This window comes from Sinocyclocheilus anshuiensis, unplaced genomic scaffold, assembly GCF_001515605.1.
Source record: "Sinocyclocheilus anshuiensis isolate Anshui unplaced genomic scaffold, SAMN03320099.WGS_v1.1 scaffold1609, whole genome shotgun sequence".
In the NCBI taxonomy this organism is placed as follows: domain Eukaryota; kingdom Metazoa; phylum Chordata; class Actinopteri; order Cypriniformes; family Cyprinidae; genus Sinocyclocheilus; species Sinocyclocheilus anshuiensis.
Genome location: NW_015540958.1, coordinates 287,352 through 311,979, shown reverse-complemented (window position 1 = coordinate 311,979; position 24,628 = coordinate 287,352). Strand labels below are relative to the sequence as shown.

Genomic DNA, 24,628 nt, shown 5'->3' with positions numbered 1-24,628 from the left:
TGGCGGCGGCAACAACAATACTACAGCAAGAATAAAAGTTATGCCTTCTTTCTTTGCGTGAACATTTGGGCGGCGTTATGCAAATCTTCCCACATAGTGACGTAGGTATGTGGGGGCGTGTTAACTTAGAACGAGCCATTTTAGGTAGGCGTGGTTGACTCTTAACTTTTATAAAGACTATCTCTTTGGATTTGAGACTTTAGTCTTTGCAACTTTACAGATCTTCTTTATGCACCAAGAGCTTGTAACACTCCAAAGAGAAAGGAAATATTGAAATCGCATCATATGACCCCTTTAAAACAGCACTGCTAATTGCACATAAAAAAGACTTCTACCAAACATGATACTCACAGCGTGACTGAAAGGACTTGGAAACTTGCTCAAACTGCTGCAATTCTTTATAACAGTTCTGTCTATAACTGGGACCCTCACGCTGCTGGCAGGCCCGAAGACGCTCCTGGATCACCTTCACTATCTCCTGATCCACCTTACTGCAGACAAAAAAATAAATAAATAGTGATTGTGTGCACAAAGCTTCATTATGTAATGCAATGCTTAACGATATAGTACTACAAGGCTTTCTGAGGCAACATACTAGTCTCTTCTCCACTGCATCTCGGCCTCATAATAGCACACATAATCTCCTTCCCGGCACTGAGTCAGCTCAGGAACACGCCGGAACTTCTGATGGTAGTAGTGAGACTTCTTACCGCTCTGGATGCCTTCGACAATGTCTGGTAGATCAAAAAGCAGGGCAATTAAATAAGGATCATGAATTACTAGCCAAATAGACTTTAGTTGTCATTTGTTTTAGTCATTAAAGGAATAGTGCGCTCAAAAATGAAAGTTTACTGGAAACTCTCAGGCCATCCAAGATGTAGATGAGTTTGTTTCTTCATCAGAACAGATTTGGAGAAATGTATCATTGCATCACTTGCCCACCAGTGGATCCTCTGCAGTGAATGGGTGCCGTCAGAATGAGAGTCCAAACAGCTGATTTAAAAAAACGCAATTAATCCACATGTCTCCAGATCATCCATTAATGTCTTATGAAGCCAAAAGCTGTTTATATCAAACAAATTCATCATTAAGATGTTTTTAACTTAAAACCGGCTAAAATACAAGTCCTCTATCCATAATATTGCTTTCTCCAGTGAAAAAAGTGTCTCGTCTGAATCAGGAGAGAAATATGCACAGATCAAGCACTGTTTATAAGAACAGAAAACAGTGCAAAACAGTTCTAAACAAATATGTTGGTGGATTTTTATGTGAGAGGACAACAGGGCATGAACTTTTTCAGTAGAAGAAACATTATTAAGGATTATGGACTCGCTAGAAATGTTTGTTTAAAGTCAAAACGCCTCAATGGGTTTAGTTCTTACAAACACGCAGCTTTTCACTTCACAATATGTTAATTGATAGACTGGAGTCATGTGGATTATTGTGATGTTTTTATCAGCTGTTTGGACTCTCATTCTGACGGCACCCATTCACTGCAGAGGATCCATTGGTGAACAAGTGATGTAATGCTAAATTTCTCCAAATCTGTTCTGATGAAGAAACAAACCCATCTACATCTTGGATGGTCTGAGCATTTTCAGCACATTTTTGGGTAAACTATTTCTTCAATAACCTCTTTCTTTAATTCTGAAATAACAATAAATGAAACTAAACTAAAATCCATTGCTATTACAAAAACACAAACAACCAATAAGGAAAAAAAAAGTCACAAAACTCCAAGAAAATCATCATAGTTTAACGAATATCTCCAATACTCATAACTCAAAAACTGTTGCAACTTGACATAAGGGTTAAAAGTTTGTGTTTGATATTAAACAACATGGACACATGATACTTAGAAGAGATGCTGACAATTAGGGTCATGCACATGCCTGTAAAGTGTGAATGTTCAGAAATTACGTCCTCTAATACAAAGATTAAAACACAAATGCATGTCCATAATTTGCCTTTCACACTTCAGGGCTACTATATATCAAACTGGATGAATAAGCCTGTGTAAACAGTATCAGATGCACTATTGAGGAGCCGCTTCACCTCTGAATGTAGTCACTGGCAAATCCACCGAGTAGTAGAAGAGCTTTGACAGTATTAAAGCTGGATTCGGCAGGACCGATTGTCTGTCCACCACTGGGGTCCGACTGGGAGGCTCTGGATACACATCTTTATCGTGATCTTTCGGCATTTTCGACCATTAATTGAAAGGGAAATCTCAAAAATCCTTTAATCGACCTCAATCTGCCGTCGCTCTCCTCCACAGTGCGCATGCGCGCTTCACACAACATGGCGAGAATGGTCACCAAACTGCGACGAATAAACCGAGTGAAATGACTTTCATTTTATTGTATGTAAATCATTTTGATAAAACAAATATGCCATTAATCTGTAAAAAAAAAGACTATTTTATCTCCACGCTTCGTTTGTAAACAGCTAGGTTGAAGGTGAAAGGTTATAGATGCAATAATGTTTTTCTACAAATAGATGTCGTCGTTGCACTCATATGATATTGGATCACTTGGGACATTGATACATAAAGTTGTCAATTATAAAACTAAAACAGATGCAAATATAATACGTAAAAAAAAAAAAAAAGTGATTTATAAACAAATAGGTCATTATAAGGCTTCCCATTAAACCTGCATTACCTACTCTTCATACTCATCTTTATTTAAAAAAAAAGTTCTTAATAAACTTTCTGTTTATACGATTATATAATTTATGTAACACAGACTGGACATGTATGTGTGGTTTTATTATGTAAATATGGTATAGTTGCACTGCAGTCAGTACTTTAGCTAATGTCTATTGTGTAATTGTTTCTTATGGTGGAGAAGCTATTGTTTTGCTATAATATCTGGGCTTGTTAATTTTTTAAAAATAACTTCACTGCAGATCCCTGCTGCTGTCATGCAGTAGCGATTGTGTGGTCACGTGGTACAGACACGCTTCTCCCACCAGCTGAGGTTATAAAACACCAGTTGATACAGATAGTTACAATCGTTCGTCTGAACTTTATCACAGTCGGTGTAGTCATGTCTTTCTGTTCGTTCTCTGGAGGGGAGTTTTATAAAGGTCATTTTGAGACTGGTAAGTTGACCCCGATGAAGCCTACTATACAACACATGTAAACATGGCAGCTTGTGTAATATCATGTATATGTAGTTTTCATTAGTAAAACTATGGGAAAGTCTTGTTTTAACGTTATGGCTCTTGTTGCTAAGAGAAGAAAGTTCTTGTTCAGCCTTTGTTTCAGATATAAAAGTACTTTTTGATATGATTTTTTGACATTTAATATTGCCAAAGCGTCATAAAAAATGGTACAGTAAAAGTCAATGTAGGTTAATGGTAATCGGATGTCTTTTTCTTCATTTTATTTCTCAGTGATCAGTTTAATCTTATACATCAAGTTTTTTTTAAGAGAATGTAGCTGAATAGTAGCATTAGTGACTTTCTGGCAAATTAGTAACTGCATAAAATAAGATTCAGAAATATTTTACACTGCCAATGGGATTCTGACTGAGACTTACATGTGTGTTTCTTCTGCAGGCATGTATGTTTGTGCCGAATGTGGGCATGAGCTGTTCTCCAGCCGCTCCAAATATGAGCATTCATCACCCTGGCCAGCCTTCACAGAAACCATCCACGAAAACAGTGTGTCTAAACATGAGGAGAGATGGGGTGCTTATAAGGTGAAGGCTGAAGTGGTTTCCAGTCTGTTTCTTTTTTCTTTTTTTTTTATTTGTTTTGAGAATTTGAAGTACCTAACGAAATAGTTCACCCCAATATGAAAAATTGCTGATAATTTACTCACTCTCATTCCATCCAAGATCTTCATCAGAACAGATATGTGACCCTGGAGCACAAAACCAGTCTTAAGTCGCTGGGTTATATTTGTAGCAATAGCCAACAATACATTGTATGGGTCAAAATTATCGATTTTTCTTTTATGCCGAAAATCATTAGGATATTAAGTAAAGATCATGTTCTATGAAGATATTTTGTAAATTTCCTACCATAAATATATCAAAACTTAATTTTTGATTAATAATATGCATTGCTAAGAACTTCATTTGGTCAACTTTAAAGGCGATTTTCTCAATATTTTGATTTTTTTGCACCCTCAGATTCCAGATTTTCAAATAGTTGTATCTCAGCCAAATATTGTCCTATCCTAACAAACCATACATCAATGGAAAGCTCATTTATTCAACTTTCAGGTGATGTATAAATCTCAATTTAAAAAAAATTGACCCTTATTTGTTCACATTATTCCCTTATTCACATTTCCAAACGTGACCCGTTTTGTGGTCCAGGGTCACATTTGGTGAAATTTTGCATTTAGCAACAGTTTGGACTCTCATTCTGACGGCACCCATTCACTGCAGAGGATCTATTGGTGAGCAAGTGATGTAATGCTAAATTTCTCCAAATCTGTTCTGATAAAGAAACTAACTCATCTACATCTTAGGGTGAGTAAATTTTTAGCAAATTTGATTCCTTTAATCTCAGATCTGGAGAAAGTGAACATTGAATTCTGTATCATCTTATACAGGTTAAATGTGGTAAGTGTGGAAATGGTCTTGGCCATGAGTTTGTGAATGATGGACCCAAACCTGGCCTCTCACGCTTCTGAATATTCAGCAGCTCTCTGAAGTTCATTCCTAAAGGTATACACAACAAATTGATACAATTAAATGAAATATTTAATGTACCGCTATGCCATAAAACTATCAGAATGATCTGAATTTCTACACTAATGGCTGTTAACATGATCTGTGCTATATTTCTTCAAGTAAGCACTTGATATCTACTTCTGTTTTATGTACAGAATGTCTTTTAATACGTTTGGTTTGTTGCATAACCCTCTTGTTTTCTTTCACAGTCAAGAATGAACAACAGTAGAGCCAGATGTTGGATAAGCATGTGAGGATGTTTCAGTAAGAGCGTATGGAGAAGCTCGGATGTGTTTTCCGTGTGGATGGCGTATGAAAGGCTCTGATGAAAAGCCCACAGAGGAACGATCAGAGCAGTAATGTGTAAACAGCCTCATGGGGAACATGAAGAAGCTTACTTCCAATAAATACGCACAACTATGCAAGATCAGATCTTTTATAATATTCACGATATGCACTATTGTTCAAAAGTCTGGGGTCAGTAAGGTGTTTTAATGTTTTTGAAAGAAGTCTCTTTTTATGCTCACCAAGGCTGCATTTATTTTATCAAAAATACAGTAAAAAAACAGTAATATTTTGAAATATTATTACAATTTAAAATAACTATTTTCTATTGTAATATATTTTAAAATGCAATTTATTCCTGTGATGCAAAGATGAATTTTCAGCATCGTTACTCCAGTCTTCAGTGTCACTTGATCCTTCAGAAATCATTTTATTCTAATATGCTGATTTGATGCTCAAGAAACATTTCTTATTATTATCAATGCCGAAAACAGTTGTGCTGCTTCATATTTTTCTGGAAAGCCATGATACTTTTTTCAGGATTCTTTGATGTTCAAAAGAAGAGTATTTATTTGAAATAGAAATCATTTGTATTCAATGCGTCCTTGCTGATGAAATAAAAAAAAAAACCTTACTGACCCCAAACTTTTAAATTGTAGTGTACATTTTATATTAGTTTGCCTGTTATAGATCAATAGTTACCTTTTAAAGTAAATAATTTGGTTACTTGATAACATGAGAATCACGAATACTGACTTAATAATTTCTGCAGCCCCGCTTGGTCATGCAGAGATAATCTTTTAGATATTGTTTAGCACATTTACCACTTGAAATAATTGATGCATTAACATATTTAGAGCAATAGCAAAAGATGCAAACTACTGCTGCTGTTTCTGTAGATCACTGTTTCAGTCACTGCAGAGATTTCAATCACTAAACCTTGGCTGCATGTAAACTGCTGGATTTTTCTGCTGTTACATATTGATGGAAACCCAAGAGATGTACAAAGTCTCAGGGATTAAAGTTCCGTCGCTAAGACGGATTTCCGTCAGTTCATAAAGACAGTCACTTGCTTCATTCCTGAATGAATCAGCCGCTCGAACGCATCAATTGAATGAATGATTCAGTGATAAAATCAGTGACTTGCCGCCACTTGCTGGCGTATTTAGTTTAATTTTTAGTGTATAATTTCAGTTATTTGAATCATATTTCTGTATTCAAAATTTTATATTTAAAACATTAATCTCCACATGAATTTATGAATTTAACTGCACTCATGCCACCTCTGAGCCTCATTAAATGTCTGAAAATGTACCTACAAGCCACTTTCTGTGCCACCTCTGTAGTACAAATCAATTTATTAATACTAATTTCATATGATTTGTAACTTATTTGTCTTATTCTACTTCTTATTATATTGTTTTAAATAGAAATTTAAAAAAGATTATAAACATACATTTTTTAATTTGACATTGATGAAAATGATGCCATTACAAAGGTAAAAAGAAAATACTCCTGTAAGTCACTTTAAGGAGTTAAATGTCACCTTGTATTAGGAAGGCTAATTTTTGATCAGAATTTTTGATTATTGATCAGAAGGTGCTCCTAAATATTTAAATTAGGAGGACAAGCGCTCCTGATTACAAGAAAAAACTGCTCTTAAACTGGGTGTGTAACAGGTATGGCTGAGGAATGGGGTTTGGTCGAAGAAAAATTTTCAGTCAAAAGATTTTCTTTGCTTTAAGCCCTGCAATATAATAAGAAGTACAATAAGACAAATAAGTTACCAATCATATGAAATTAGTATTAATAAATTCATTTGTACTACAGAGGTGGCACAGAAGAACACAAAAGTGGCTTGTAGGTAAATTTTCAGACGTTTAATGAGGCTGGCATGAGTGCAATTAAATTCATACATTCATGTGGAGATTAATGTTTTAAATATAAAATTTTGAAAACCGAAATATGATTCAAATAACTGAAATTATACGCTAAAAATGAAACTAAATCCGCCAGCAGGTGGCGGCAAGTCACTGATTTTATCACTGAATCATTCATTCAATTGATTCGTTCGAACGGCTGATTCATTCAGGAATGAAGCAAGTGACGGAACTTTAATTTAACTTCTTTTAAATGGGGTTAATAAATAAATTGTTTGTGAGAATGAATATGTAATGGAGCATGTTGATTCTTTGAAAGTACATTCATAGTCTATGTAGAGGTCAATAGAAGCAACCTATGCCAGGATTGCAAAATAAATATTTCTGTTTCTGTTTGTATATGGTATTTTATTTGCATTTTACAGGATAACGGGGTTTGTTAATTAAGAAAAAACATAAGCTATAAACATTTAATGTTAAAGCTGACCACTGATTTAGTCCCAGTGAAACCACATCTGATTTTTAAAACAACCTGAATGTTGTAAAATTATAACAATTACAAATGGCTAATAGTTAACTAATTTTGCCTACTATTATGTGTTAGACCTATGCACCGTGTCATTATTCATGTATCATCACTTGAGAAAAGTGCAACCACATGCAGATTTTTCTACTTAATGTAAGGCTGAGCTGCTGTTTTCATGTTGCTTCCTGTCTGAATATGATCAGTCAAATCTCAGCCAAATAATGTCCTATCCTAACAAACCGTACATCAATGGAAAGCTTATTTATTCAATTTCAAACAATTGACCCTTATGACTGGTTTTGTGGTCCAGGGTCACATATGTCAATAACCTAGTCAATCTGATAAAATCTGAGGTGTGTAAAACAAAGCTGCTCTGTTTAAAGAACATTTAGACCTGGTAAAATGTTAATTTGACGTCATAACTTACAAGACCAGCGGTTCAAATAAAGCAAATCAACCTCGGATAATTTTGCAGAAAGAGAATAGCATAAGATGGCCACAAAATATGTAGTCAGATTAAAATTTTTATTTAGAAAAGAAAAAAAACATCATACAATGTTTCCAATTCTAGTGACTGTAAAATCATTGTGTCATTGCCATTGCAATGGTTGTGCTTTGCAGCAAATTGTCTAGTTGTTCTAATTGAAATCAACTTTTTCGATCCACTTTGAACGTCATAGTCACAATGCCATCAATCCCAGCTTGAAGTTCATCTTGTTCCTGGACACTTGACACTCCTTTAGGGGTCCCAGTGAGAATGAGATCACCTTCCTCCAAAGAGATGATCTCGCTGATGTAGTTTATGAGATATGGGATGGAAAAGATCATCTGGGATGTGCTTCCATTCTGTTTCACAATATGGTCCACCTTCAACCACAGGTTGATGCTCCCCGGGTCTGGGATCTTCTCCTTGGGAATGAAGTCACTGATGGGACATGAGGTGTTAAAAGCTTTGGCCAGGGTCCATGGAAGACCTTTGGACTTGCATTCGTCCTGAACGTCCCGAGCTGTCATGTCCAGGCATAACACATATCCAGCCACATGCTCCATGGCTGAAGACTGAGGAATAGCAGTTCCTCCTTTACCAATCACCACCCCCAGCTCAACTTCATGGTGGAGGTTGCTGGTGTAGAAGGGAAGCAGGATAGGAGACCCTTCCCTAACGTAAGCAGACGGGGGCTTCAGGAAAAGCACAGGTTCGCTGGGAATGGCATTTTTGAGCTCGATGGCGTGATCTGCATAGTTTCTCCCGACGCATATTATTTTCTTTCCCCATTCCCAAAAGCGAGCGATATTCCTTGCGCTCATTTTGGAGTCCAACACCAGGCAGCGAGACCTGCTGCAACCGGAAATAACATGACCTTTGGTCGCTCGATAACGGAGGGCGGTCTGGCGCGTGCGAATTATCTAGTGCAAGTAAAACGAACAAGAAACTGATACACTTGTGTGTAATTCAGTCCAGAAGACATTATTCGTTCTGAACTCGTTCACCACAACTATTAATTTAAAACTACTAAACCCGAAAGCGAAATTAAGAATTCTACTACGGAGAAGGCTTAGTTTATGAATATTAATTATTATTTAATATGCGTTATTGTTTTTTTGGGACTCCAGTTGCAAATCCATCAACAAAACTATTTTAAAAAGTAGGAAAAAGTAAACAAACAAAAAACAGCTGGTGAGAAATGTGAAAGTGACATTTATATCTGAGTTATGGATATTAACAATACTATAAAATAATACTTTAAAAATGTATTTCCATAGTATATATTTGTGATAGCGAATCTATTGGTGTTTCGTCCCTCATATTTTTGTCTTTTGTTCTAATTTTAATTTTGTAGAGATGTAGTATGTATATAGAGATGCATGCTGTAATTACCTTGCACGTAACTGTATTAGATTATTAAAAAAAATATATATATATATATATATATAGATATAGATATATAAATAAATGTATGTAGTCTATATGCACTGATATGACAGAAGTTGAGTGGGAAAAAAGATGTGATGTTTTGTAACTTCCAGGGATCATGCAGGAGGTAATGAGAAGCTGGTGAAGCTCATGCCGGGACTGACAATGTACGGGGAGTGGGAGCTTTAACTCAGAAAGTCACACACTACACTTTCAAAGTAAGTCTGATTTATATAATATATACCACTGTTCAAACGTTTGGGGTTAGTGTGATTTTTTTTGTAAGTAATTAATGTTTCTATTCAGCAAGGATGAATTCAAATGATCAAAAGTGAATGTTATAAATTAAAAAAAAAAAAAAAAAAAAAAACGACTTTTGAATATGAATTAGGTCATGTGACGCCAACGCCATGAGTTATGAATAACAGCCAAGCCTTCACTATAGTAGAATTCATTCGTAAATAACCCTAAAGACAGCGCGGATTACAGCAGCACGCGCGACACTCACCCGTTTTGGATTGGTTAAACGAGAGGTCAAAGTTAAAAAGTGGGCTGATTTGCATTCTAAAGCAGACTTTGTACTTCCTCCCTGTGCTGACTGTAGTGTCAGACAGCTGAAGTCCTGATATGTGCTTCAGGTCGCTGGCGGCGAGTGCCTGCGCTCTCGGTGACTCGGTGTCCTCGGAGCTGTCGCGCGCTAATTCGGTATGTTTACACGAGGATCTCTACTCGCGCATGATCATAATGACCTGTCTATCGATGTGTAACGATATGTCAGCGCTGTCGAAGAACCCTTGAGTCAATGTTTTGATCTAGTAGAGATCTAGTTGAGTTGTTCCCTGTACAGAGTAGAGTTACATCATCTTGGCTGTTGATCGAGCATGACATGTTGCATGTATGCAATGCACGATTACACTGATCGTATTTTATACACATTATACAGAATGCAACACTTTACATGTCGTGCGTTAGGAAGAGTAACGTAATTGTATGTTGAATTTTTTTCCCTGCGTTGTACGTGCAATTGAAAGTTCCAAACAATTTATCAAAGATTTCTTAATTCTCACTTGTGTGGTGTTAATAGGCGTACATTGCAATAACATGCCATGCATATTTTTTTTACAGTATTGCTTCGATGCAATATGGAGAGAATGACCCAGCATCAAAACATTGGGCATAATAGATATGTATTTATTTTCTCCTAAATTAAAACCTACATTTTATGACGTTAAGATCTAAAACGCACACCAGTGAGCACAATTTTGCATGCAGATGATTATTAAAATGTTACAAAATGTATTTTAAACTGTAGATACACTACCATTCATTACAATACAGATATTTATAATGTTACAAAGTATTTATATTTCAAGTAAATGCTTTTCTTTTAAACTATTTATTTAAAAATGAAAGAATCCTAAAAACATGTCACAGTTTTTACAAAAATGTTAAGCAGCACAACTATTTTTAACACTGATAATAAGAAATACATCAAATCAAATCTTGAGCATCAAATCAGCATATTTGAATGATTTCTGAAGGATCATCAGATCATTATTTTAAATGGTAGTAATATTTTTGTTACAATATTTCACAATATTACTTATTTTACTGTATATATATATATATATATATATATATATACTGTATCAAAATATCAACTAAATGCAGTCATGGTAAGCATAGGAGACTTCTTTTAAAGACATTCAAAAATGTTACTGACCTCAAACTCTTTAACGCTTTACAAAATATACCATTAATAGCTTCCAACAAAATACTGCCGTTACTACAGAAATTGTTAATTATTGTAATTGTTATTACTGTTAAATCATAATATATGAATGTGGGATCTTCTTCAAATTTTTTGTTGCATTTAAACACTGCTCATTCCAGCCTAAAATAGTAAAACTGATGGAAAACACATAATGAGCTGAACCAGTTTCCCAAAAATGAACTACCATCTTTAACCAACTTATGACCATAAATGACCAGCTAGAAAGTATATAAAACCATACAAAATGTGATGTATGGTAACTAAAATTGTAGCGACTAAAGTATTTTGGTAATTATGGTAACTATGGTTTGTTTTTCATGTAATCTCTTATTCATGCTGGAGCATTTACTGATTGTGAACCTCTGTTTTATAGTTCCCACAGGCTTGTTTCACTCCGCTCTCAGGAAATCATCTCTGGTGGAACAGACAGACATGAAGGTAGAACTGCTGCCCGCGCTCACCGACAACTACATGTACCTCCTCATTGATGAAGACACGAAGGAAGCAGCCATAGTCGATCCAGTAGAGCCTCAGAAAGTAAGAACATGTCACTGTGCGCATCCCACATTACAGACTGTATACAATAGATTTGTAATTGTCATGTCTCAGATTGTAGATGCAGTCAAAAAGCATGGCGTGAAGCTCAAAACTGTCCTGACAACCCACCATCACTGGTGAGTCAGACCTAGTAATGATGCTGAAAATTCAGCTTTGCATCACAGGAATACATTACTTTTCAAAATCAATTTCAACAGAAAACAGTTATTTTAAATTGCAATAATATTTCACAGTATTACTGTTATTACTATGTTTTGGATCATATAAATGTAGCCTATATAAATCTATCCTATACAGTAAATGTGAGCCTAAGAGACTTCTTTATAAAACATGAAAAATCTTTACCAATCCTAAACTTTTAAATGGTATAATCACATGTGCTTAAATTGACTTTGAATGCAGTTTAGCCAATCAGAATCATCCATTTGATAGGATCTGTCAGTTTGATGATTTTCTTATTTTTGTTTTATTATTCCAGGTGGGCTCTCTGAATGTAAAGTGTTTGTCCACGCCGTGTCACACCAGTGGACACATTTGCTATTTTGTAACAAAAGAAAACAGCACTGAACCACCAGCTGTGTTTACAGGTAAGACATAGTTTATATACACCACTAATAAAAAAAAATAAATACTTATAAATATTATATAACACTTTTATCCAGCAAGGATGCATTAAATGCATTTTTGGTTTTTGAAAAATCTCTTGTGCTCACCAGGGCTGCATTTATTTGTGGTAAAAACAGAACATTGAGAAATATTATTAAAATGTAAAATAATTGTTTTCTATTTGAATATATTTTAAAATGTAATGCCTGTGATGTCACAGCTGAATGTTTAGCGTCATTACTCCAATCTTCAGAAAGCATTCTAATATGCTGACACTTTTTTTTTATGGATGGGCACATTTTAATTAAGTGCTTTTGGACTGATGCGTGCATCACCCGCTGACTGAAATGATAGAGCTTGAAAGATCAAAGACAATTTTTAATATAACTCCGACTGGATTCGTCTGAAAGAAGAAAGTCATATACACCTAGGATGCCTCGGGGGGGAGTAAAACTCAGCCTAATTTTCATTTTTGGGTGAACTAACCCTTTAAGAAACATTTCTGATTATTATCAGTGATGAACAGTTCATATGTTTGTGAAAACCGTGATCCATTCAGGATTCTTTGATGAATAGAAAGATCAAAAGAACAGCATTTATTTGAAATAGAAGTCTTTTGTAACATTATAAATGTCTTTACTGCCACTTTTGATTAGCTGAATGCATCCATAATGAATAAAGCAGAGCAGAGACTATGTTGACAGTCTGACATATGATGAACTGTATTAACAATCCAGTTTTTTTGTTATGTTCACATTATTAACAGGCAATACTCTGTTTGTGGCCGGCTGTGGAAAGTTTTTTGAGGGTACCGCTGATGAGATGTATAAAGCCCTGATTGAGGTTTTAGGCCGTCTTCCTCCAGAGACGGTAACAGTTCCTCCATCTAAACCGAAATCTCTGCCTTTGGGCTATAAAATGTTACTGATTATTAAATATTAAAGCCATAAATGCTATTATAGAACGGATAGTTCCGGTCCTTGATTCTGATTGGCTGAGCCACGTTCGAAGCTGTTGTAAATTACTCTACAAACATACACCTTTGTTTACGTTTGTGTGTTGCTCGGCAACCACTTTGTTGCAACCACAACTGTTTCTGAGGAACTACATTGTTTGGTGGAAGAATACTGTTTTTATTTATATCATTACACTTTATTTGCTCTGTTTTATTTTGTGAAACCTTACTACGTACATGGAATAACCGTTTTATAAAAGCAATAAGCCCCGTGAAGCTGTGGTTTACAGTGAATTTATAACAGCTAAGGGGGGTTTAGTCACTCAGCTTCGCGTCGTGCCTAACAACGCCTCTTAGCTGTTATAAATTCACTGTAAACCTTGGCTTCACGGGGCTTATTGCTTTATTGAAGTCTTTAAACATCTTCATAGTTACTGAAATAGATGTTTTAGGTCATCAAAAGTCACGTTCTAAAGTTACAATTTGCTTTTGTTTCAGCGTGTATACTGCGGTCACGAGTACACCATCAATAATCTGAAGTTCGCGTGGCATGTTGAGCCAAATAACGAGGCCATCCAGAAAAAGTTAACATGGGCTAAGGTGTTTAACTCTTCTTTAATGTATTCACTTTAGCTGCAAATATTATCATAGCGCAAGTGTTTGAATAACCTTGTCTTGCACTGCTTAGGAAAAATATGTTAACAGAGAGCCAACCATTCCCTCTACAGTGGCGGATGAGTTCACATTTAACCCCTTCATGAGAGAGGTATGTGAAATAATTCCTAACCATACATCATATGTGACCCTGGAGCACAAAACCAGTCATAAGTAGCTCAGGTATATTTGTAGCAATAGCCAAAAAAACATTGTATGGGTCAAAATTATAGATTTTTCTTTTATGCCAAAAATCATTAGGATATTAAGTAAAGATCATGTTCTATGAAGATATTTTGTAAATTTCCTATCGTAAATATATCAAAACGTAATTTTTGATTAGTAATATGCATTAAGAACTTCATTTGGACAACTTTAAAGGCGATTTTCTCAATATTTAGATTTTTTTGCACCCTCAGATTTTCCGGATTTTCAAATAGTTGTATCTCGGCCAAATATTGTCCTATCCTAACAAACCATACATCAATGGAAAGCTAATTTATTCAGCTTCCAGATATTGTATAAATCTCAATTTTGAACAATTGACACTTAAGACTAGTTTTGTGGTCCAGGGTCACATATAAACCTTCTTGCACCATCTACACAAATTAACTTAGTCAATTTGGAATATTACTGTTAAAAATGTATATAATTTTAAAATGAATACTGTTTCCCCCCTCATGTCTTTGTGTTTGCACTTCAGAGAGAAGTCAGTACAAGAGCATGCTGGAACCAGTGACCCGATTGAAGCCATGAGAAGCATCCGTAAGTAGAAGGACGGCTTTAAAGTCCCAAAGAATTGAGCTTTCAGGCTTGTCTTTGCGATGGTCATCACCACTACGCTTATATCTGCTCATCACTTGACTAACAATCGCAGGACATGCAGAAACTCCATTTACAGCAAAAGCACAATTATTGAGCTGGTATGTTATTTCCATGTTTTTTCTTTAAGACAGCGTATCGTCTTCGGTGAGCAATACACAGGATTGTTAACCTGTAAAACAATGTTATTTAAAACATTGCTGCAAGCAATAGATCAAACAAAAACAAATTATTTACAATGTTTTCATGAATACATTTATGCCACTGATTCGCATTGATAGAAAATTCAAATGTACTAGGTCTGTTTTGTAGGCACAATTTTATTTACGTAAGTTTACGTAGGTTTTATTTTTGACATTTTCAGCTTTTGGGAAGAGCCAGGCCATGAACCAATGTTATGTGGTTAAATGATAGTTTTATGTCGAAATGTTTGTCTTAATGTGCAATGTTTTATTTTGTAAATCAAAAAGAATTATTTTTAAGATGTTATGAACAAAGCGTATTTTTGTGTCAATCAGAAAATGACATTTGATGAAATTGTGTTTATTCTGATGTCTCTGGATATAGGAATTATTGAACAATGCATACTGGTTTTTCGCCTTGTTTTATCTCATCCAGTTATTGTTTCAGCCGAACTTGCACTTTTTGTCATCAAAAATAACAGATATTATTAATTATAATTATAGTGTTCAAAATGAATAAAGTCTTAATGTAAATGTACATAGCTGTTTGTTTTTTCATAAATCCAGCTACAATCTTGATTAATGTGTTGTTTTATTACCTTATTTTGTATAAAACAATATTAAGTACTAATTGTTAAACACAATTTTTTCTTGTTGCAATAAAAGTTTTCCAACCTTCTTGAACCTATTGTATTACCAAACGATTTACATACAATTTTGCATAATAAAATTTTAATAATTCAAAGTATCAAATTAGTTTAAAATGTCACATGTAAATGAAAAAATGGCAATATCAAGATCATTTAATACTTCAAATGTAATATTTAAGAGTTTTTTGTTGTTTTGGTCATTTAAAAAAAGCCCAGAATCAAAATACCTATACTAATGAAAAAATTAGTGCTGTCAAACGATTATTATTCGCATCCAAAATAAAAGTTTTTGTTTACATAATGTGTGTGTGTACTGTGTATGTTTATTATGTACATATAAATACACGCATGCATGTATATATTTAAAAATAAGATGTTTATATTTTAAATATATTTATATATAATATATATGAATATAAATATATACATGTAAATTTTTCGAAATATACGGTGTGTGTGTATTTATATTATATTATTATATACATAATAAATAAACAGTACACACATGTAAACAAACTTATTTTGGATGCGATTAATCGTTTGACAGCACTAGAAAAAAAGTAAAACACAAATCACAAATATATACATAAAGAATTAATAGAATTAAAATATATTTATAGTTCCATTTTCTCAATAAATAGAATTACATTCATGGAATGATTCATATATTTATTATCATCATAAATCAAAATATATGTTAAAAAAGAAGAAAAAGTATAATTTTCAGTGAATACTGCATAGTAACATCTATTGTGTTTTTTTGCATTCAACACTTTCAAAGAAACAAACTCACAAATACATGAAAGAAAACAATAACATAAGGCAACATTCATGGACATAGAAAAATTGCCTACTGCTAAAAGACACAAAGACCGGTTTGATTTGTAGTCCGACCCCAACCTTTTCCAGCGGATACTTTATAGAAGCAGGAAATATAATTAAATAAATAAAACAAAAAACATAATCATATTTGCTAATGGCGTGTCTAGAAGTGTTTAGCTGGTGTAGTGTTAAATGCATCTTAAAGTGTAACTTGACTTCGACAAACATTTAACGGAAGGCAAAGAAACAACTTAAATGGTTCATCAGTGTCTCGTGTCTCCTCACCACTTTATACTGAGTCCATTGGTGTTTTTTTCTACGGCGTGGTACTGCGTGTGCAGCAGCGGTCTGGCTATCTCCTTTCCCACGCTCTCTAACCAGCTCTGATAGAGTTCAGCCACTCGCGAGTCCTGCTCTGGCACCGAGGTACGTTCACCGTGGTACAACTCCTCCACCTGCTGCAGCAGCTCTTTGTTCGTTTGATCTGATGAAGGCTTCAGCTGACCTCCGCCATTCAGAGATCCTGTAGAACACAATCCAAAGTGTCAGTGAATCCGATCTGAAACACTATCCCATTATTGTCTGCAATTAATAGGTTATGCAAATTTCGAACAGATATCATTCTAGAGAACAGTATCAGAATATTATACAAATTCAACAATGACAAAACCGTGCCCCAAAGAATTTCAAGAGTACAAAATATAACATCAAATTAACTATGAAAACATGTAATTACGTAAAAAAAATATGTATATATTTAGGAATATAATAACAAAAATATAAATCTAAAAAAGTGAAATAGTAAAATTTTCCTTCAGTGATGCTAAATGCAAGTTTTTTTCTCTCACATAGTAAAAGTTTTTCTCACACAGAAAGTTTACAAATGTTACAAAAAGAAGGTTTTTAAGCACTGGGGGTGTCATTTCTGACCTGATGGACATGCCATCACTTCTACAAAGTGGTACTGTGACTTTCCGCGTTTCAGCTTCTGCACCAGGTTCTGAATGTTCCTGAAGCCGTAGACAGCAGCGAATCGCAGCAGAACTTGACCGTCCTTCTCTAGAGTGACTTCCTGGAAGTCTTTGTTTCTTTTGGGGGGACAAATCAAAAAAATGTCACTTACAGAGACACTACCATGAGATGTGACCAATAAACTATAGTAGCACCATGGTATTTCTGGAAGTGTTATGGTGAACAAACCCTTAAAAGCAGTCTTTTTAAATAAAACGTGACAGGTGATGCATTATTCCTTACATTAACAGTACTGTGGTAGTACCATGGAGTGATAGAGTGATTTATCAGATGTTAATATTGATGATTGTACTGTCGTATAATTTACTTTTAAGAATACCATAATATTACATGGTTCCTATCATCTCTGACCAATTTCCAGTCATAGAAATAGTTTTAAAGTGATTTTTTTTACATATTTTACACATCAATTCTTAGTTCAAAATTACTTGCATTTAGAAATCGGTTACATTCTAGTAATTTCTAGCCAGAGAAATACTTTAGAAGAACTTGTAGAACTTGTAGAGCTTGTAGAGCTATAGAAATTGTATTAGCGTGATCTAAGACTTTAAAAATTCCATGAAAAAATCATTTTCCTGGTCTGTCTCAAAAACCATGGTAAATATTTCATAACATTTATACATTTCAGACAATCTAAACCTTAAAATTAATATTCATTATTTACAGTAAATATCTAGCATTCAAATGTTTGGAGTCAAAAAATATTTTTGAAAGACGTCTCACCAAGGCTGCATGTATTTGATCAAAAATACAGAAAAACAGCAATATTGTGAGATATTATTACAATTTCGAATAAGAGTCGTCTATTTTAATGTGTCAAAACTTAATTTAATCCTGCGATGCAAAGCTGAATTTTCAGCATCATTACTTCAGTGTCATATGATCCTTCAGAAATTATGCTAATATAGTAAAAATAAAACATCTCATTATTATAAATGCTGAAAACCGTTAAAAAGATTTTTTCCAGAATTCTTTGATTAATAGATAGCTTAAAGTTTAACGGCATTTTTATTATTTGAAATGGAAATCTTCTGTAACAACATGAGAGTCTTTTGACCATTTTGATGAATTTAATGCAACCTTGCTAACAAAGGTTTGAATTTCTTTAAAAGAAAATCGACTGACCCTAAACTTTTTAACAGTGGTGAACAAACAACACAGATCTGGGATCACTGTAACAATACTGCAGTGTTCAGACGTACTTAATTGTCTTGTAAGTGAGTTCATCTACTTCAACCCCAAACAGCTGTTTGGCAGCATGTTTGTAGATGTGATGAAGGTATCCTCCCGATCCACTTCCTGCGTGACCCAGCAGCTCCTCCCCACATACGTTACTGAACCTAAAACACATTCACACGTATGAGTCTATTTGATAAGTGCTAGCTGGGTTTCACTGCCAAATAGAAGAACTTACATTGTGTCTAAAGGTGCCACTTCCACGTCCCTCAAGGACACATTCTCCTCTTCCAACATCTTCAGAACTTCACCTATGAATCAGACACATAGACAATGAGGTCTTATGGCTATAATCTTACCTGTTTTCCTTCAGTTCGTGATTTTAACCCTATTAGATTCACTCACCTGAAGTGATGACGCAGTCCACCTCTCTGGTCTCGTACTTGCTGAGGTAGAAGTCTGGTCTGGAAGCCTCGAGTTTCTTATCATAGCAGGGCATCACGGTCACATGGTAGATCTGCTGTGGTGAAACACCCTGTCAAAGCAAAAGTTGGAGAATGAAAATCTCATACTAGAACTACCATTCTAATGCACTGATATATCCCATGATTCAAAAGGCATATTGACCTTGATTTGTCACGTAAATGTAGTAAGTGGGGAAAAACATTTTAATTAAACAATAATTAAATAAATATTATTTTTTAAATATATAAAAAACAAGCATTTGCATTTAATTAGAAAAATATTTACATATATTTTAATAACAAATATCATTCAAATAATGTATCATAATTAAACTTTTTTTAAACTTGACCTGAGAAATAGTCTGTTATGTTGTTAATATTAAATCAAACAATTAAAAAAATAAATAAATTAGTGCTGTCAAACGATTAATCGTGATTAATCGCATTCCAAAATAAGTTTTTGTTTACATAATATATGTGTATGTACTGTGTATATTTATTATGTTTAGATAAATACACACACATACAGTATATATTTAGAAAATATGTACATGTATATACATTTATATTCTTATATTTTCTATTATATATCAATATATTTAATATATAAACATAACATATTTTTCTTAAATATATATACATGCATGTGTGTGTGTTTATATATACATAATAAATATACACAGTACACACACATATATTATGTAACCAAAAACTTTTATTTTGGACGCGATTAATCGTTTGACAGCACTAATATAAATACATTTGCTCTTAATTTATTTCAATGTGCTTGATTATTGGCCGTTTACTGGAATAATTATTTCATTAATAATAACTAATAAAACCTGACTTTAGGTCTTAATCGCATTCAAAATAAAAGTTTGTTTACATACTATATGTGTGTACTGTATATATTTATTATGTATAATATATAAACACACACACACACATATGTATATATTTTAAAAATATTTGTATGTATTTAAATTTATACTTGTATATAATTACAATATATACATGTATGTGTGTGTATTTATATATACATAATAAATATACACAGTACACGCACATATATTATGTAAATAAAAACTTTTATTTTGAATGCGATTAATCGCGATTAATCATTTCGCAGGCCTACCTGACTTACTGTTAAATTTCTGCATGAAATTGGCATGTCACTCAATTTAATTTATTATTATTTGATGTAAATAAAAAGTATGTTTAATAGTTGATTAGCTTTGCGCAAGTCACAAAACAAAAAGCTTTGCATCTACAACACGTCAGAGACCAAAGAAGGGTTTATAATAAGTTTAAATAACAAATAATTTAACAATATATTTAAACAACTATAAAGCATAAAGCAGTGTCTAATGTGGCCTTCAAAATTCAAATCAAGTCTAAAAATACTTCAAAAAATGTTTTTAATGTGAGACTTTGTGTTTAGCACAAAGCATTGTGGGCCGTTTCTCCCTCTCTGAACAGACGTTTGTTGTTTAGTACCTTCTGAGAGGCGAAATAGCCCTTGACCAGAGAACCCATCATCTGCTGCGGCGAGCGGGTCGTGCTGATGTACGGGAGGATGAATTCACCATGAGTCTTCTCAGCATAGCAGATCCAGCCTGAACCATACACAAAAGATCAAGAAAATTAAAATTACATTTAAATTAAATTTATGCATTTAGCAGACGCTTTTATCCAAAGCGACTTACAGTGCATTCAGGCTATACATTTTTTACCAGTATGTGTGTTCCCTGGGAATTGAACCCACAACCTTTGTGCTGCTGACACAATGCTCTACCACTGAGCCACAGGAACATTATCAAGAAAAACAAGAACCATCCATATTGGACCCATAATAAAACACAAAAATAAAAAACAGATGCATCTACCTGGACAGGCAGACGCCAGCATCGGTAGAGCCTTCTTGTCTACTTCCTTCCGTCTGAATCGCTCTAGAAACTCCCTCTGGCTTTCTAACAGGCTGAATGAGCGACTGAAGCCGGTGTCAAACACATGATGGACACCTGAAAGACCAGTATGCAGTTTCCATGATCTCAATACACACTGCAGGATGTCTTTGACTGGTCATATGAAACATGGACTCAATCTCACCCAAGTTCTTCAGGAAGCTGGTGAGTCTACGAGCCACTTCGCTGCTGCTGAGACCGTAGTGTGCTGCTAGAGAGGCTCTCGACTGAGGAGACACAGACACCACCACCACCTTCTGCTCGCTACTGCTGACCTGCTGCTCACAGACACAAACATGCTGTGGGTGAAACATTCATTTGGAGTAAAATGTTAAGCACAGCTGAATTAGTGTAACTAATTAGTGAACCTTATTTTGACGTAGCACACGATACAGTTCCTCGTGACTCTGTTGGGTGATCAGGACACTCTCCGCAGACGTGATGCAGCCACTGCAAGCCAGACAGTCGTTTAGAGTAATCTTCGCTTTCTCCAACTTTTGCCTTTGACCATCCTGGGAAACAAGCATTTATTCATCACATCTGACGGATGAAACACAGACACGACTTCCACAATGCAGGCTCAAAATCAAAGTCACATAATTTGTACTCACCTGATCGACCTGAAAATAACTGCCATCATCTTCTATCTGGATTTTAGCCACGGATCTGCCCTGCTTCTTTTCCACCTTTACAGGCTTCACACATGCCTGATAAATTGGACAAATTAACACTAGTGAAATTATATTTCGGTATACTACTGTTCAAAAGATGGGGGGAATTAATACTTTTATTCAATAATTAAATTGAACTAAAGTGCCAGTAAAGTTTACATGCATTTTGTTTACTTAGGCCGCTCTCTAGGTTTTGAGACACAGCCACTTCCATTACGTTGCAAATAAAGTGGGCCCAAACTTGGGAGCTCTAACTAAATGAATGTCCTTGATAATTAGCATTTACAGTATTTACAAGACTTAACGTTATCAAAAAACTTGTCAGAAACCTGTGTCACTTTTGTAAACTGTATCGTTATCTACACAATGCTACATGCGTTTAGCTTATGATCAGCTGACCGGTGTTATTTGCCTATCATAGATAGGCTATAAAGTAAAAGAACTGAACTGATAATAATGTGTCTGTTTCAAATGTTACATGCAGAAACATCTATTCAACCTGAGACGGAGTGATAAAATCATCCAGATCCGTGAGCTTAAGCACTCCACTGAAATGCGACGCCATTGTTTTTGCTGCTGCTGCGTATTCCTCAGAGCCACAGAGAGAAAGAGTTGCGTCAACTCCGTTCACTCCAATGGTCCGGTTTTTTTCCACAGCAATGGCGGCTCATGGAGCCTCTCAATAGTTCCCGGAAGTTAGCACCAAACGCTAGCAGCGCTATAGAGTTACAGCTGAACAGACCGTCTGCGATGCACTTTTAAAAGGTAAGACGTTTAAATAATGAGATTGTATATCATCAGTACATCTGGATTAAATTACTTTGTTTTATAAAGTATGCTAGTGGATTATTCCTCTGTAATTTAGTAGATTTGGGGGAATATAAAGTTCATCAGTTAACAGATAATGTTATACGTAGATAACGTTAACGACACAAAACAAATCAGGGGCATCTTATTAAAATCGTTTCCCTTAATGCAGTTTCATCCGTCGTTATGGAAGTAGAGAAATTTTGGGTTTTTTTCAGTTTGAGGGAAGTTAAATATTACTATATGAACACAACATTGGTGTGTGTAACGAGGACATCCTCTGTTTTCCTTTTGCACGTGTAACAAAGAATAAAATAACTTATTGTGATTTTTTTATTTTTTATTTTTTACGATGCATCCTATTAAAAGTTTTAGAGTTGTAGATTTGAGTATGCAGAAATATGTGGAGTGTTTTAGGCATTGGGATTTTTGTGACTATTACCTGTTATGTTTTAACTCAGCTGAATTTTGGATTGATGACAACGGCAGAGAAAAATTCATAGACCTAATGGGATTGAAAGACAAGTAAAATAAATAGGCAGGCAAGCAGTTTGGAAAAAGGAAGTGTACTAGACTAAATAGAGAAGCATGCTACATATCAAAATTATTATATGACTGCTCTATAATAGAAGTAATCATACTAAATATGTTGTCACTGTATTGTATACTTACATCTGTTTTAGTAGTTATATTAGTAATCTACTGTAGAAGCTCAGTGATGTCACAGGACTGATATGTGATGGAGCATAAGGGTTGAAGCCGGTCAGCAGTGCTGAAGGGACCATGGTGAAATTGAAAACATAACAAGGTATGTTTCTATCAAGCCAGCAATAAGGTACCATGCTAAATGTGTATTCTACTGCCATATTATATAAGAAGCCATACTAAACAGAATATGCAATTTATATTAGAAAAATAATAATTGTAATGAATTATATTACTGATGTTGCATGTCAAGAGTGCTGCAGGAAGAGGATGGTACAGGTCAGGACTCAGGAGTGGTGATGACCAATGATGTTACAGGTGGAGGGTCAGATATGTTGGCTGGTTGCTGGAAGAGGATACACTTCTCAGTTTTTGTGAGGTCAGGTGCTTTTCTGTTTACTGCAATCAGCTCTTCCACTCTGACTGATGGAGTGATATTTTGCTCCACTGTGTCCAGGAAGTCTGCCAAAAAGCTACTGTCGTCTTCCTGGTAGCTTCCAGCACCTGCTCTCAGTCTTGTCTTGACCTTTTTGTTCCTGACAAACTGGTCTGCCTCAAAATGTGCCTGCAGAGTGAGTTTATTTTAGTTTACTTCCTACACACAGCTCTGTTTTTATCTACACACACACACTGTATGGACAATCAGCTGTCTTTCCTGTCTCCCTATAGCACTGTCTTAGGTGTCTTACATTACAGGCATTGCCGTTTATTGCTCTGTCCAAATCTGTAGTCCTCGTGCCTCCTGCAGCAGGTCTTTGGTATGCTCACACAGGTGATAATGAACCCTCAGTGTTTTTCAGTCAGTAGAAAGTTCTCTTTAATGCCATAAGTTATTGAAACTTTGACATCAATTGATTTCCACCTGTGAACTTTTTAGTGTCTTAAGGACTGTTCCACAGGTGCATGTGCAATAATTGTTTATGGTTCGTTAAACAAGCATGAAAAACATTGTTTAAAAAGGTATGTGGTTTTTGTGGAAAAGTGCAAATACTCTTAAGTTTACCTCACAAATTTTGTTGCTGTTGTAACTTTGTTTTATTTTTATATTGCTCCTGCTGACTTGAGCCAACCATTTTTTCCTCCTCTCTGTGTCAGCAGGGAAGCCATACATTCGCACTCCTTTCTCAGAACGATTGGAGCATCTCCATGCAGCACAGCAAACCAGGGTGGAGACTATACAAGGACATCGTGGAGAAAAGGACACAGACAACAATTCATTTTATTAGAAATTTATTTATAAATGCATTGCTATAAGTATGTGCATAGCAAAAGTCAAAACACACAATCAGATTTTTTAATTGAATATATTCATCTTTTTAATTATTTGTGTGTGTGTGTGTATATATATATATATATATATATATATATACACACAGATGTTTTTAATTGAATATTCTTTTTTAAATTATGTATTTGTGTGTATGTTTTTTAACTGAATATTAATTTTTACATGAACATATGTATTTGTGTCTCTGTGTATGTATGTATG

The 24,628-nt window shown here is 34.8% G+C and overlaps 4 protein-coding genes, 1 long non-coding RNA gene and 1 pseudogene across 8 annotated transcripts in view; 3 read left to right on the top strand and 3 right to left on the bottom strand.

Annotated features, from left to right (window-relative positions):
• The window catches only part of LOC107690025 (NADH dehydrogenase [ubiquinone] 1 beta subcomplex subunit 10-like), a 3,272-nt gene extending 963 nt beyond the window's left edge, over positions 1–2,309 (bottom strand). Inside the window, exons 1-3 of the mRNA XM_016488255.1 lie at positions 2,056–2,309; positions 596–734; positions 352–491 (exon numbers count right to left, since the gene is read on the bottom strand). Coding sequence (XP_016343741.1) covers positions 352–491; positions 596–734; positions 2,056–2,203 — 427 coding nt within the window. The 5' untranslated portion in view covers positions 2,204–2,309. The remainder of the gene's footprint in view (positions 1–351; positions 492–595; positions 735–2,055) is intronic.
• A 648-nt stretch (positions 2,310–2,957) lies between these two features.
• On the top strand, positions 2,958–5,155 carry msrb1a (methionine sulfoxide reductase B1a). Its single transcript, XM_016488253.1, has 4 exons — positions 2,958–3,105; positions 3,565–3,707; positions 4,571–4,685; positions 4,901–5,155. The coding sequence occupies exons 1-4, from the start codon at positions 3,051–3,053 to the stop codon at positions 4,918–4,920; spliced, it is 333 nt and encodes a 110-aa protein (XP_016343739.1). The 5' UTR covers positions 2,958–3,050; the 3' UTR covers positions 4,921–5,155.
• A 2,743-nt stretch (positions 5,156–7,898) lies between these two features.
• LOC107690023 (acylpyruvase FAHD1, mitochondrial-like) lies at positions 7,899–8,918 on the bottom strand. The gene has a single exon (XM_016488252.1). It carries the CDS (start codon positions 8,688–8,690, stop codon positions 8,031–8,033), a length of 660 nt encoding a protein of 219 aa, XP_016343738.1. The 5' UTR covers positions 8,691–8,918; the 3' UTR covers positions 7,899–8,030.
• A 1,006-nt stretch (positions 8,919–9,924) lies between these two features.
• LOC107690022 (hydroxyacylglutathione hydrolase, mitochondrial-like) lies at positions 9,925–15,465 on the top strand (annotated as a pseudogene).
• Positions 15,466–16,174: 709 nt separating this feature from the next.
• Positions 16,175–22,281, bottom strand: narfl (nuclear prelamin A recognition factor-like). Of its 2 annotated transcripts, none has more exons than XM_016488227.1 (11): positions 22,127–22,281; positions 21,568–21,663; positions 21,325–21,468; positions 21,102–21,234; positions 20,879–21,013; positions 20,490–20,608; positions 18,934–19,063; positions 18,767–18,839; positions 18,555–18,692; positions 17,251–17,408; positions 16,175–16,843 (listed from the first exon to the last, which is right to left on the bottom strand). In XM_016488227.1, the coding sequence occupies exons 1-11, from the start codon at positions 22,190–22,192 to the stop codon at positions 16,602–16,604; spliced, it is 1,434 nt and encodes a 477-aa protein (XP_016343713.1). In that variant the 5' UTR covers positions 22,193–22,281; the 3' UTR covers positions 16,175–16,601. The 2 variants fall into 2 exon arrangements, with proteins under 2 accessions (XP_016343713.1, XP_016343714.1); XM_016488228.1 differs by having other exon boundaries at positions 21,102–21,231.
• Positions 22,282–22,340: 59 nt separating this feature from the next.
• Positions 22,341–24,462, top strand: LOC107690002 (uncharacterized). 3 transcript variants are annotated; one of them, XR_001634387.1, is made up of 7 exons: positions 22,341–22,392; positions 23,118–23,242; positions 23,393–23,518; positions 23,597–23,711; positions 23,809–23,911; positions 24,017–24,099; positions 24,238–24,462. It is a non-coding gene; the product is annotated as an uncharacterized LOC107690002 (long non-coding RNA). The 3 variants fall into 3 exon arrangements; XR_001634386.1 differs by having other exon boundaries at positions 24,235–24,462; XR_001634388.1 differs by lacking the exon at positions 24,017–24,099.
• Positions 24,463–24,628: the final 166 nt, after the last annotated feature.